The following is a 12,057-nucleotide window of genomic DNA, read 5'->3' on the forward strand; positions in this document are numbered from 1 at the left end:
TCTTAATTATAATTTTTCCCCTCCAAATTGGAGTTTATAACTTATAATTGTGAGTTTACATGTCACAGTTCTGAAAAAAGTGAGTATTGCGAGATACAAACTCAGATAAAAGTTTTTCTCTTTTGAGTTTTTCTCTCACACTTCTGACGTTATTTTTTTGTTATTTCAAGTTTATATCGCACAATTCTGATTTTATAACTAGCAATTATGAATTTATATCATGTAATTCTGAGTATAAAAAAAAAAGTCAGAATAACAAGTTTATATCTTGCAATTCTGGCTTAATTTCTGAGAACTGTGAGTTTATATCACACAATTCTAAGAAAAGTCACTGGCAGCCAATCAGAATCCATCCTGCTTTAAAGACAACGAAATGGCAACACATGCTTAGATTAAACAGATGGTTATCATTCTTGGTGTGAATGGACTTTTACTCATTTTATTTTTCACACTGAGGTGGACATGGGCGTCCATATAACATGGAGAAACATTCTGGTGGTTCCTGCTCAGAATAGACAGCTCTCAAGTTTCAAGTTCTGCTGTGGTGTGATTCTATAGCTGTGCACCAATGTACAGTAGGTTCAAGGCCTTGACATCAGGCTAATGATGTCCTGAGGTTGAATTCACCAAAACTTTAAAACAGAAACATATTTCTAGAAATATGATTTTTAAAAACTCTTTGTCCTCTTCTTCTAAGATTCTGCGAGATACTGTACCCTGCAGACATCAAGATTTCTGGCAGCATCTTTAACTGATCCCGTTATGTGGATGATATGATCCTTATGATAACAAACCCACAACTTTCCACTTCCTCTAACGTTCTCTAACCTACTGGGAAACAGAAGGAAGGATTATAAAGGAAACATGAAGGAGGAAGTTAAAGACTTTAAACATGACGCCGCACCAGACAAGCAGGCCAAATGTCAACACGCCCAAATGGTTTCAACTTAAAAAAGTTTGTTTACTCTGGAATAACGTCCTTCCGTTACACTACAACAGGATGGCCAACTGTAAGCCATGTATTCGCTAGTTTGTTAACTTTGGTTTCATACCCTGCCATTTTACAATGGAAAACTATTAGTAACTTTTACAACGACATGCAAAACTACATATCTGTGGTTAATTAAAATAACAGTGCCAGTCAAGTGAGTATTAATATAAACCATTCAACAATTTTAGTATCATTCCTCTCTAGAGATCAAATATCACTATGAAACAACTTTATAAATACAAGTGTCCAGATGCTCTTCTCAGCTGGGTCGTGACTTGTGAAAAACTACAAACCACTTTGAGAAACATTACTACCACCACATGAACCAGCTGGAGTCTGATCAGCTAGTCGGTAGGGTTGTTTTATCATGAACAGCCCTGCCTTCACCTAAAGCGAATCAGTGTTGCAAATTAAAAGGAATGTGAAACAGAATCCAAAAGAACAACTTATGCAATTCCACAAAAAAAGGTTTTATTTTTCCTGCGACTGCTGTATTGCGGTATACTACACATACGAAACATATGAGAGGATCACGTCAGTCCAAAAGGAACAGACCGGTTGTGTTATTTTGAGAGATGTCCGCAGTGCAGCAGATAAACTTTCAGCATTCATATCTGTGAATAACTGGAGCCATTTTTAACTGAACTTCCACTGAGAGTCATATCTTAAAAAAAAATAAATAAATAAAAAATAAAAATAAAAAAAATCACAAAATACTGGAAATAACCTAAAAGCTCAAAAGAGCTTCGACAACATTTATGTTGGCCGTTTGGTGTTTCCCTTTTGTTGGTCCACCTCATGAATTTCTGTGCAGCTTCATATTTCACAGTTGCTACTTTAGGCCAATATCTCACAATAGAGACTTTATTTTTAATAACTGATTACTCTCTCACAACTGCGACTTCGCTTGTGACAACTGCAGCTTAATTTCTCACACTTCCAACTTTATTTCTCACAGTTCCAACTTTCTATCTCACAATGCTCTCTATTACTCACATTTTTTATTTCACAGATTTGCTTCTTTCAATATGTGCAACTGTGTCAAAATTGCATTTTGCTTCATTTCTCACAATTGTGACGTTTTTGTGCAACTGTATTCCTCATTACCATAACCTGATACCATTTCTCACTGACTATTTATCATAAATGACTATTTATCTCTTAATTGCAACTTTCTATCTCATAATTACAACTTCATAATCCTGTCTATTTCTCACATTTTTATTTCTCAGATTTGCTTTTTTTCCAAAATGTGCAACTTTCACAATTGAAATTTGCTTTATTTCTCACAGTTGTGATTTTTTCGTACAGTCGCAATTTTATCCCTCATTACCATAACTTTACATCTCATAATTGGCACTCTGACAATTGCAACTTTATTACTCACTGAATATTTATCATAAATGTAACTTTCTCTCTTAATTGCAACTTTCTATCTCATATTCCTGTCTATTTCTCACATTTCTCAGATTTGCAATTTGCTTTATTTCTCACAGTTGTGACTTTTTTGTACAGCTGCAACTTTATTCCTCATTACTGTAACTTTATATCTCATAATTGGGACTTTGACAATTGCAACTTTATTTCTCACTGACTATTTATCATAAATGTAACCATCTCTTAATTGCAACTTTCTATCTCACAATTACAACTTCATATCTCACAATCCTGTCCATTTCTCACATTTTTATTTCTCAGATTAGCTTTTTTTCAAAATGTGCAACTTTCTCACAATTGCAGTTTGCTTCATTTCTCACATTTGTGACTTTTTCATACAATTGCAACTTTATTCCTCATTACTGTAACTTTATATCTCATAATTGGGACTTTGACAATTGCAACTTTATTTCTCACTGACTATTTATCATAAATGTAACTTTATCTCTTAATTGGAACTTTTTCTCACAATTGCAGCTTTCTACCTCACAATCCTGTCTATTTCTCACATTTTTTATTTCATAGATTTGCATCATTGCAACTTTCTTAAAATTTAATTTTATGTCATTTCTCACAATTGAGATTTTTGTTTGTACAATTGCAACTTTATTCCTCATTACTGAAACTTCATATCTCATAATTAGGACTTTGACATTTGCAACTTTATTTCTCACTGACCATTTATAACAAAACTCTTAATTGCAACTTTTTTTCACAATCGCAACTTTCTACCTCACAATCCTGTCTATTTCTCACATTTTTTATTTCTCAGATTTGCGTCTTTCAAAATTTGCAACTTTCTCACAACTGCATGTTGCTTCATTCCTCACAATTGTGACTTTTCATACAATAGCAACTTTACTCCTCATTACCGTAACTCTATATCTCAAAACTGGGACTTAATTATTTCTCAATCACTATTTATCATAAATGTAACTTTATCTCCTAATTGCAACTTTTTCTCACAATTGCGACCAACTACAACTTTACCAAAACTTTTACAACTGCCACTTTAAGAGTTTGCATATTTTCCACAGTTGCAACTTTATTTCTTAAAATTAAGTTAATTGCTCATATTTGATCCTTGATTTCTTAATTTGCTTAATTTCCCATATTTTCTTAATTTCTCACATTTACTTAATTTCCTCATTTCTCACATTTGCATCTTCATTTCTTACAATTGCAACTTCTCTGCTCATCTTTCCTCATGCATGTGCTGTAGTCAGCTCATCAGAAATCAACTTTACAGAGCAACACCATATTTCAAGTGTATTTCTGTCTTTCACTGTTTAGAATGGCCCTTATAAGTCAGTGGCATATTCCAGGAAGAGCATATTGTATAACACTATCATTTTGCCCTAAAGGCAGCAGAGGGACAACATATCCAAAAGCTCTCATAAATAACTACTTAATCTGCAAGAGAAACTACACTGATCATAAAAGCAAATACCTAATGACGCATTTCACACGCATTACAAAATCCCATATAGAAACTAAAGGGAGTTAAATGGAGGCAATAAACTAAGTGATTCATCAATTGAGACGCATTTGATGCCAGTCTGAGCCTGGTGATCTCTACAGCCTGAGCAGTTCACACCAACAGTGAGTAATCCTGGACAACAGCAAGAATATAACACTTCAGCCTGACCAAAACTATTTATGTTACATAACATTAGGAATCTTTAATAAGAAACACCATCACCACTGGAAAATGCTTAATGCTTAAAACATCTTATTCAACATCTTCACACCTGTGAACGGTTTACCTGGGAACAGCCCTAACAAGGGACCAAAATGATCTCTTAGAGACTTTCCTGGAAAATCTATTTGGTAACTCTTTTGGAGCATTTAGCAGACCATGTAGACCAGCAAAATAAAGCTTATGCTGCTCCTTCAGATGGATTTCCTAACAGTGAATGTTGTCAGTTTAGCCAAAGACTGTATCAGACAACACATAATATTACAAAAACCATCATTTAGTGCTGTATTGACATTATCTTTGTAGGAGATAAGCTACAAACCAAAACCAAACCCAAACAGCTGACGAGCACTCCAAAGGCTCTGGTAAATTATTTACACCACTCTTGAAACTAACCTGGCTAAGATGTAATCAAATACCCGATTGGATATCCAATGCATACGTGCCATAATTTATTTAATTCATTACCGTAACAACCTAGTCATTTCTTTTAATACAGCAATGTTATTTTCATATATATGGAAGCAGTGCGTTCTGTCAACGCGACGCGTGCCCAATATAGCGCGTCACAGCAGCTGACACGCGCTCACATGAAGTGATCAAACAACTTACTTTTTCCGCTGTAATGTGACTTTAGGCTTCAGCGACAGCCGGAGAATCTGTTTGAAAGCGGTCGATATTATCCGTACAGCGTATCTGAGATTTATCACGTACAGCGAGAAATGTTTTTGTGTTATGACTTCATCCCCTCGGTTGTTGATATCAGTTGCGCTCGCGACTCACTGGCTCTTTATGCGCTTTATAATTAGAGGCGGCGCTTCCCATGACGCCCAATGGGAAGTTGAGATAAACTTGGAAGCCGAATCCCACTGTTGAATTTTTTAGCAGTCGTCTGAACTTTAAACTTCATTCTCTGACGGAAAGCTGTCATGTAAGAGTGCTTTTATCAGTTAAAAAAAAACGACGTTTTAGGTTTTCCAATTTTGTGTTATGAAACATGTGGAGGTGCAAACGAATTATACGTGTATTATAATAGTTTAGGACAAGTCTAGGCTAAATGTTTTTCTTGCAATCATATTACAAACAGATTTGCCCATTGCACAACATAAAACTATGCATGAATGATTGGAATACTGCCCAAGTTGCCCAGAAATGCATGAATTGGACCCCTACGGCCATTTGTTTCTCTCTCACACACACCAGCTGTCCTACAAACGCCTCATGTTCCAGGCACCTAGTCTCCCTCCTTTAACATTCACTCAGATATTACCATACTCAACGAAAATACGCCAAATAAAAAAAAAAATCCTATTGTACTACATAGATATGAGCATGCATTTTGTCTTACCTACTGCAGAGAAGTAAATTGCGCTGGCACAAGCAGCACGGTTTAATCACACGCATGCTGGCAGGTGTTTCATTAGGACAGGCGGCGAATGAGTGGTGATCGAGATGTTGTACTCTGTCACCATCTACTGGACTATTGAAGAATGTGCACACTGAAAAAGTTAAGATGAGATGTGCTCAACAAAAACAAACTGATTCATGTTGAAACACGAAGCCATAAAAATCGATTTGGACTGAAAACGCAAATATAAGAATAAAGATAGTATATAGGTAATTCTGTTTACTTCTGTGTATATTATACATAATTAAAAAAAATAGAGAAAATTATAAATATTGCATAAAATGTAAAAGTAAAATAAAAAATATTGTATATAAATGCAAATATAATTAAAATCTATATAGCTTCATATACACTACCAGTCAAAGGTTTTTGAACAGTAAGATTAAGTTAATGTTTTTTAAAGAAGTCTCTTCTGCTTACCAAGCCTGCATTTATTTGATCCACAGTACAGCATAAACAGTAATTTTGAAATATTTTTATTATTTAAAATAACTGTGTTCTATTTAAATATATTTTAAAATGTAATTTATTCTTGTGATTTCAAAGCTGAATTTTTAGCATCATTACTCCAGTCTTCAGTGTCACATGGTCCTTCAGAAATCATTCTAATATGCTGATTTGCTGCTCAAAAAATGTATTATTATTATTATTATTACTATGTTGAAAACAGCCGAGTAGAATTTTTCCAGGTTTCTTTGATGAATAGAAAGTTCAGAAGAACAGCATGTATCTGAAATAGAAATCTTTTGTAACATTATAAATGTCTTTATCATCACTTTTGATTAATTTAAGGCATCCTTGCTAATAAAAGTATTATTTTTTATAATTTATAAAAATTATAATAAATAAATAAATCAATATACTGACTTCAAGCTTTTGAATGGTACAGTGTATAATGTTACAAAAGCTTTTTTTTATTCAGATAAATGCTGATCTTTGGATCTTTCTATTCATCAGTGAATCCTGAAAAAAATGTCCTCAACTTATTGATAATTATAAAAAAAGGTTTCTTGAACAGCAAATCAGCATATTAGAATGATTTCTGAAGGATCATGTGACACTGAAGACTGGAGTAATGATGTTGAAAATTTAGCTTTGATCACAGAAATTAATTATATTTTTAAATATATTTAAATAGAAAGCAGTTATTTTAAATAGTAAAAATATTTCACAATATTACAGCTTTTGCTGTATTTTGGATCAAATAAATGCAGGCTTGGTGAGCAGAAGAAAATTCTTTAATAAACACTAAAAATCTTACTGTTAAAAAACATTTGACTGGTAGTGTATACAGTGTCACCCAAAAGTTTGGACTAACACTGAAGACTGGGCTAATGTCTGTGAAGAAAATTCAGCTTTGCATCACAGAAATAAATTTTGAATAAAATTTTTGTACAGTTTCCTTGTTTCCCTCATTTCTGAACGGCCGTGCTCTGTCGCTTTAATAATTGAGCCATCAGACGCAATAGTGGGAGCCAAAAACCTTTTCCGGTCTTTTTTTTCCCCTCACAAGTTTCCAAATAAACCACGTCCCAGGCACAGACAGGGTCTGTGATTCCCGTCTTGGGTGAGTCGGCTAAGCACAAAACGATGCTGAAATTTGTGATATTATCCCTTTGCGTGGGCTTTGTGGTGGGCAGCTCAGTTCACAGAGGGGGACATCTGGACATCACCGAGACCCTGGAGGAGCATGTGGCGCAGGGACAAACCACTTTAAACGAGATGTTCAGAGAAGTGGAAAAACTGATGGAGGACACGCAGCAAAAACTAGAAGAGGCTGTTCACCAGGTATGAATGGAGAAAACAAAAACAATCTGAGCAGATTAACTTTTTAAGTTTTATTTTGCGCCACGGTCCTTTGGTCCGCTGACCGATTCGTGAACGAATTATTCTTTTAAATCGAATCTTTTCATTGAATCTTTTTTTAAACCTGTTCACACAACTCGAACGAATCAGAGCGAACCGAGTCAACAGATTTGGTTTTAATAAACGTGACCCTGGATCACAAAACCAGTCATGAGTGGCGTGGGTATATTTGTAGCAATAGCCAAATATACATAGTATGGATCAAAATGATCGATTTTTCTTTTATGCCAGAAATCATTAGGATATTAAGTAATAATCATGTTCCATGAAGATATTTTGTGAATTTCCTATTTTTGATTAGTAATATGCTTTGCTCAGAGCTTCATTTGGACAACTTCAAAGGCGATTTTCTCAATATTTAAATTTTGCACCCTCAGATTTTCAAATAGTTGTATCTCGGCCAAATATTGTCCTATCCTAACACCCATACATCAATGTAAAGCTTATTTGTTCAGCTTTCACATGATGTATAAATCTCAATTTAAAAAATTACCCTCATGACTGTTTTTCAAATAACGATTTTAGTAAAATGTGCAAAAATCAGAAAATGTTTTGCTTTCAAATGAATTTTTTGAGTTTACTGTTTTAACAAATTGAACTGGAACACATGGGATTTGAATAAATAAGATCATTGATAAAACTAGTCGAAAAAAACGTAATATACAAAGACACCGAATCGTTTTTGAACTGATTCTTTGAATTGAACTGGTTCAAAGAATCAATTCGCTAAAATGAATCAAGCGTCGCGTCACTGCGTGACTAATCGCAAAATTCCTTCAGAATTAGCAATGTGAAATCAAAGTTACAATCAAAACATTCACTTCTATTAATATTACACCTATTCTCATTTGAATCAGATGGAGAACGAGTCTTCAAAATCGCTGTTACATGGACGAAACTTTCCTGCCAATTATCACAATGAAACTACAACAGAGATCAAGGTTGGAAATCGGACTGTCCAGCTAATAGAGAGAATTGACAAGGTATTTCGTATGTTTACTGACGTGTACTTGATCTGATTCAGACTTTAATTGTGTGTTATATGCCTTGGTGCCTTTGTTTATTGATTTGCCTTGTATAACTAACACCTGGTTTTCCTCTAGGAAACGGATAATAAGACTGGAAAGACTCATTTTTCCAGAACTCTCATTCAAAACACTGAAAGGTGGAATGAAGTGGATCATGTGAGTCTGTTTTTCATCTATAGGTTAGCCTTCTATCACTTTAAGTTGTTGTAAATGATCTAACGTCTAAAAAGTGGTTTGGATTGTATTGGACTTCCAGCCATATTAAACTATTATCAAATTTACCATGCACAGCCTGGTAAGTAAAGAGTTTCCGGCTGCATTGGTCACTCTGGGCAGCGTTATGAACCCTGCAGTGAGTTTTACATCACCTAGGCAACTTGAGGTTAGAAAGCAGAGTTTATTTATTAAAACCAACATGGATTTTCCACTTCACCAGTCATCAAATGTGAACTCGCTGTTGCTTGCCTGAGAAATGTAACATCATTACAGAGACTTTTCTAAACATGCTGAATTCTTGTAAACCTTTTTAAAAAGTAGTTGAGGGACAGATGGTCCGTATCAGTCCTCTTTCCACTTGTGTTGCACTATTGCTGTGGTTACCACAGACTAAAACATAAGCTTTTATATCTTATAAGACAAATAAAATGTCCTCTAAAGAAATTCGATTTTTAAACTCTGGATTAATCAACATAAACACATTATGTCTTAGTTTTCACTTTCAGTTCGCTTAAATATCAGTAACTTTGTTTAACGGCTTTTGATTTAAATGAATTATATCTACTACCATTATATCTATTCCAGAGTACAACATATAACAAATACGCATATGGTCTTTATGCATTTCTACAACGATTTAACAGACGGCAGTGTCATTAGAGGCTCTTTGGCTAGGCGGTCTTCTGGCACTATGACGATATATGGTGAAATTAGAACAGCTGGAAAGAATGCATGGAAAGTGGTCTGCTGGGAATAAGTGGTGGAGAGTTTGTGCCAGCAGCCATGTTGCCATGAGGCAGCACTTAGTGGTTTCGCTCTCATTTTGCACAGTGGCAAATCTGAGCTCACAGTTAAAAGATAAGCATTATATGCGAGGAATAATAATATATATCATTATTGCTCAATATATCCCAGATGTGAACGATCAATACATTACTCCACATATTAAAATATTTACTATATAAAATCAATTAATAATTAAAAATTCTTATGTGGAAAAAAATTCAAAAAATATTTTTAATTATTAATTGATTTGGTAAGCATTGTATAGCATATGTAAAAATATAACTTTAGGAATTGTATACAGAATATTTTGTATTCTTTATAATATAATATTCTTTATTATATTTTATTTTATATTATTATATATATACACACACACACATATATGTATGTGCTTCAATGAATTATTTTTAAATTATTCATTATATTTACATTATTTAATAATTAATTTAATTTAGGTTTAATTTAATTTGACATGCATTAAAAGATTTAAAAAAAAATAATATATCATTATATATCCTAATTATAATATATATATATATATATATATATATATATATATATATATATATACATTTTATATTTATAATTATTAATGTTATTTAAATGTGTTTTTAAAGTATATATATATATTAGACAATATAGAAATATTTATTCCACATAAATATTTGTAATTGTTAATTGATTTAATTAGGTATAATTTTATTTGGTTTTCATTTAATTTTGCATATATGTATTATTAAATAAAATATAATTATTAAAATACAAAGTAATTAGGAATAATATACAGAATATACACACACATGCTTTAAAACATTGTCTTTTAATCATTAATTATAATTACATTATTTGATTAATAATTAATTTTTATTTAGGTTTCACTTTTAAGTATTACCAAAAATTAAATATATCTATACATATACACAATTTTGAATATTAAAAATATAGATCAAATATAAATATCTGAATTTATATATCATTTGCATCTATCCATATTACTTAAAAGTGTGTTTTCTCAAAGATATAGTTTTTAATTATTTTTATATATAGTTTAAAAATATTAATTAAAAATATTGTGGTAAAAAAATTAAGTACTATAATACAAATGTTTTATATATTATAACAATACAAATGTTTTATAATAATTTTATTTGTTTTCTCTTAATTTTACATATATATTATTATAATTACATTATTTGATTATTAATTTTATGTAGGTTTCATTTGACATGTTTTGAAGTATTATTATTATATTATTATTACATTTAAATTCAGTTAAATTATTATATATACACATAATGCTTTAATTTGAGCAATTAAAGTATTGCTTTAAATTATACATATTTAAAATGTATATTTATTAGAATATATTTAATTATTAATTTCATTTGATTTTATATAATTAATTGTATTTTTGTGATCATGTTTTCTACAAATTTGCATTTTGTATTTTGTCTCCCTGAAGACCTTAGAGCTGAACCTTCTGTTCCTCAAGAAAGTTGTTTTTGTCTGTGAGGAATTGATGAGAGGTTTTTTCATGTGACTCACTCACATTAGTTTAGACTCCAGACGCTGTAACTCTGGGGGAAGGGTACGGCTTTGGCTTTGATGTTGACTGCTAAGTGGTAGGTCGCTGTTATAGCTTTCACAAGATTCAAGTGCTGAGATGGATTTCTGCACCTCTACTTCAGTAAATGTGGAATTAATTATGACACAGATGCTGACTCCTGTTTGTCCGTATTGAGCCACAGGCCAGTTTGAGAATATTCTCTACTCTTCATCCAGTTTGTGAATATTTTCAGCACAGTGGAAATGTGGAATTTCCCACCTTTTCTTAGACTATAAGGTTAAGTCACAAAATTTCCATCATATCCAGTTCCAATGTCTCTAACAAAGTACAAGCAGACAAACGGCTGTTTTTGATAATACACTATTATATCCACTCATAGCGGGAAGTGTAGCTGAGGCGGATGTTTCAGACAACACAAATGTGGTTTTCAGTTAATGGTAGGTGGGCGTTTCTTTGAGTCCCCAACTGAATTTCTGTCTGGGAGGCGAAACACCTCGTTGGAATTTCCTGACCTAAAGTCCAAAACAAAACTTAGTAGTACAATATACTTTTTTCTTTGTGCAACCTACAGCATTGTCCCTAAACTATAGTTATGAGACAATGCTGTAGGTTGCTCAAAGAAAAGCTTCTCCAAAACAGAAATAAAGAAAAACATGTCATCATGTACTCATCCTCATGTTATTACAACCTTGTTGACTGCTTTTCTTCTGTGCAACCCAATCGAAGATGTTTTGCAGAATGTCTTTGCTCCTCTTTTCCGAACAGTGAAAGTGAATGGTGACCAAAAGATGCACTCTAGTACTGCCTGCCACTGTCAGGAAAATTAAGTTGTCTTTTGGGAATTTGTTACCGTCATCACATGGAATTTATGATGATGTATCCTGAACCAGAAGAGTGTATTATTTTAATAGGGGTTGCTTAGATGTTTGCTTAACTGTAACTGTAATAACAGTGTTTCTGTAATTTATAATGTCAGTTTCATTCTTGTTCACTCAGGAGTGTATGATTGATGAGGACTGTGGGGACGGCAGCTTCTGCCTGTATGAGATCATCACCTCC

The 12,057-nt window shown here is 32.9% G+C and overlaps 2 protein-coding genes across 10 annotated transcripts in view; one reads left to right on the forward strand and one right to left on the reverse strand.

Moving 5' to 3' along the window:
* Window positions 1–5,592, reverse strand: part of mical2b (microtubule associated monooxygenase, calponin and LIM domain containing 2b) — a 75,414-nt gene extending 69,822 nt beyond the window's left edge. For 8 of the 9 annotated variants that reach the window (XR_007825773.1, XM_051099673.1, XM_051099671.1 and 5 more), the window contains exon 1: window positions 4,740–4,906. The gene's annotated coding sequence lies outside the window, so the exon portion shown is untranslated. Of the gene's footprint in view, window positions 1–4,739; window positions 4,907–5,475 lie in introns of those variants that run through there. The other variant, XM_051099667.1, reaches the window with a different exon arrangement.
* Window positions 5,593–7,027: 1,435 nt separating this feature from the next.
* Window positions 7,028–12,057, forward strand: part of dkk3b (dickkopf WNT signaling pathway inhibitor 3b) — an 11,870-nt gene continuing 6,840 nt past the window's right edge. The window contains exons 1-4 of the mRNA XM_051100061.1: window positions 7,028–7,323; window positions 8,259–8,384; window positions 8,505–8,585; window positions 11,995–12,057. The exon at window positions 11,995–12,057 is cut by the window's right edge and continues 30 nt beyond it. Of these exons, the coding sequence (XP_050956018.1) occupies window positions 7,126–7,323; window positions 8,259–8,384; window positions 8,505–8,585; window positions 11,995–12,057 (468 nt within the window). The 5' untranslated portion in view covers window positions 7,028–7,125. The remainder of the gene's footprint in view (window positions 7,324–8,258; window positions 8,385–8,504; window positions 8,586–11,994) is intronic.

The sequence above is a fragment of the Labeo rohita genome, chromosome 25 (genome assembly GCF_022985175.1).
Source record: "Labeo rohita strain BAU-BD-2019 chromosome 25, IGBB_LRoh.1.0, whole genome shotgun sequence".
Classification (NCBI taxonomy): Eukaryota; Metazoa; Chordata; class Actinopteri; order Cypriniformes; family Cyprinidae; genus Labeo; species Labeo rohita.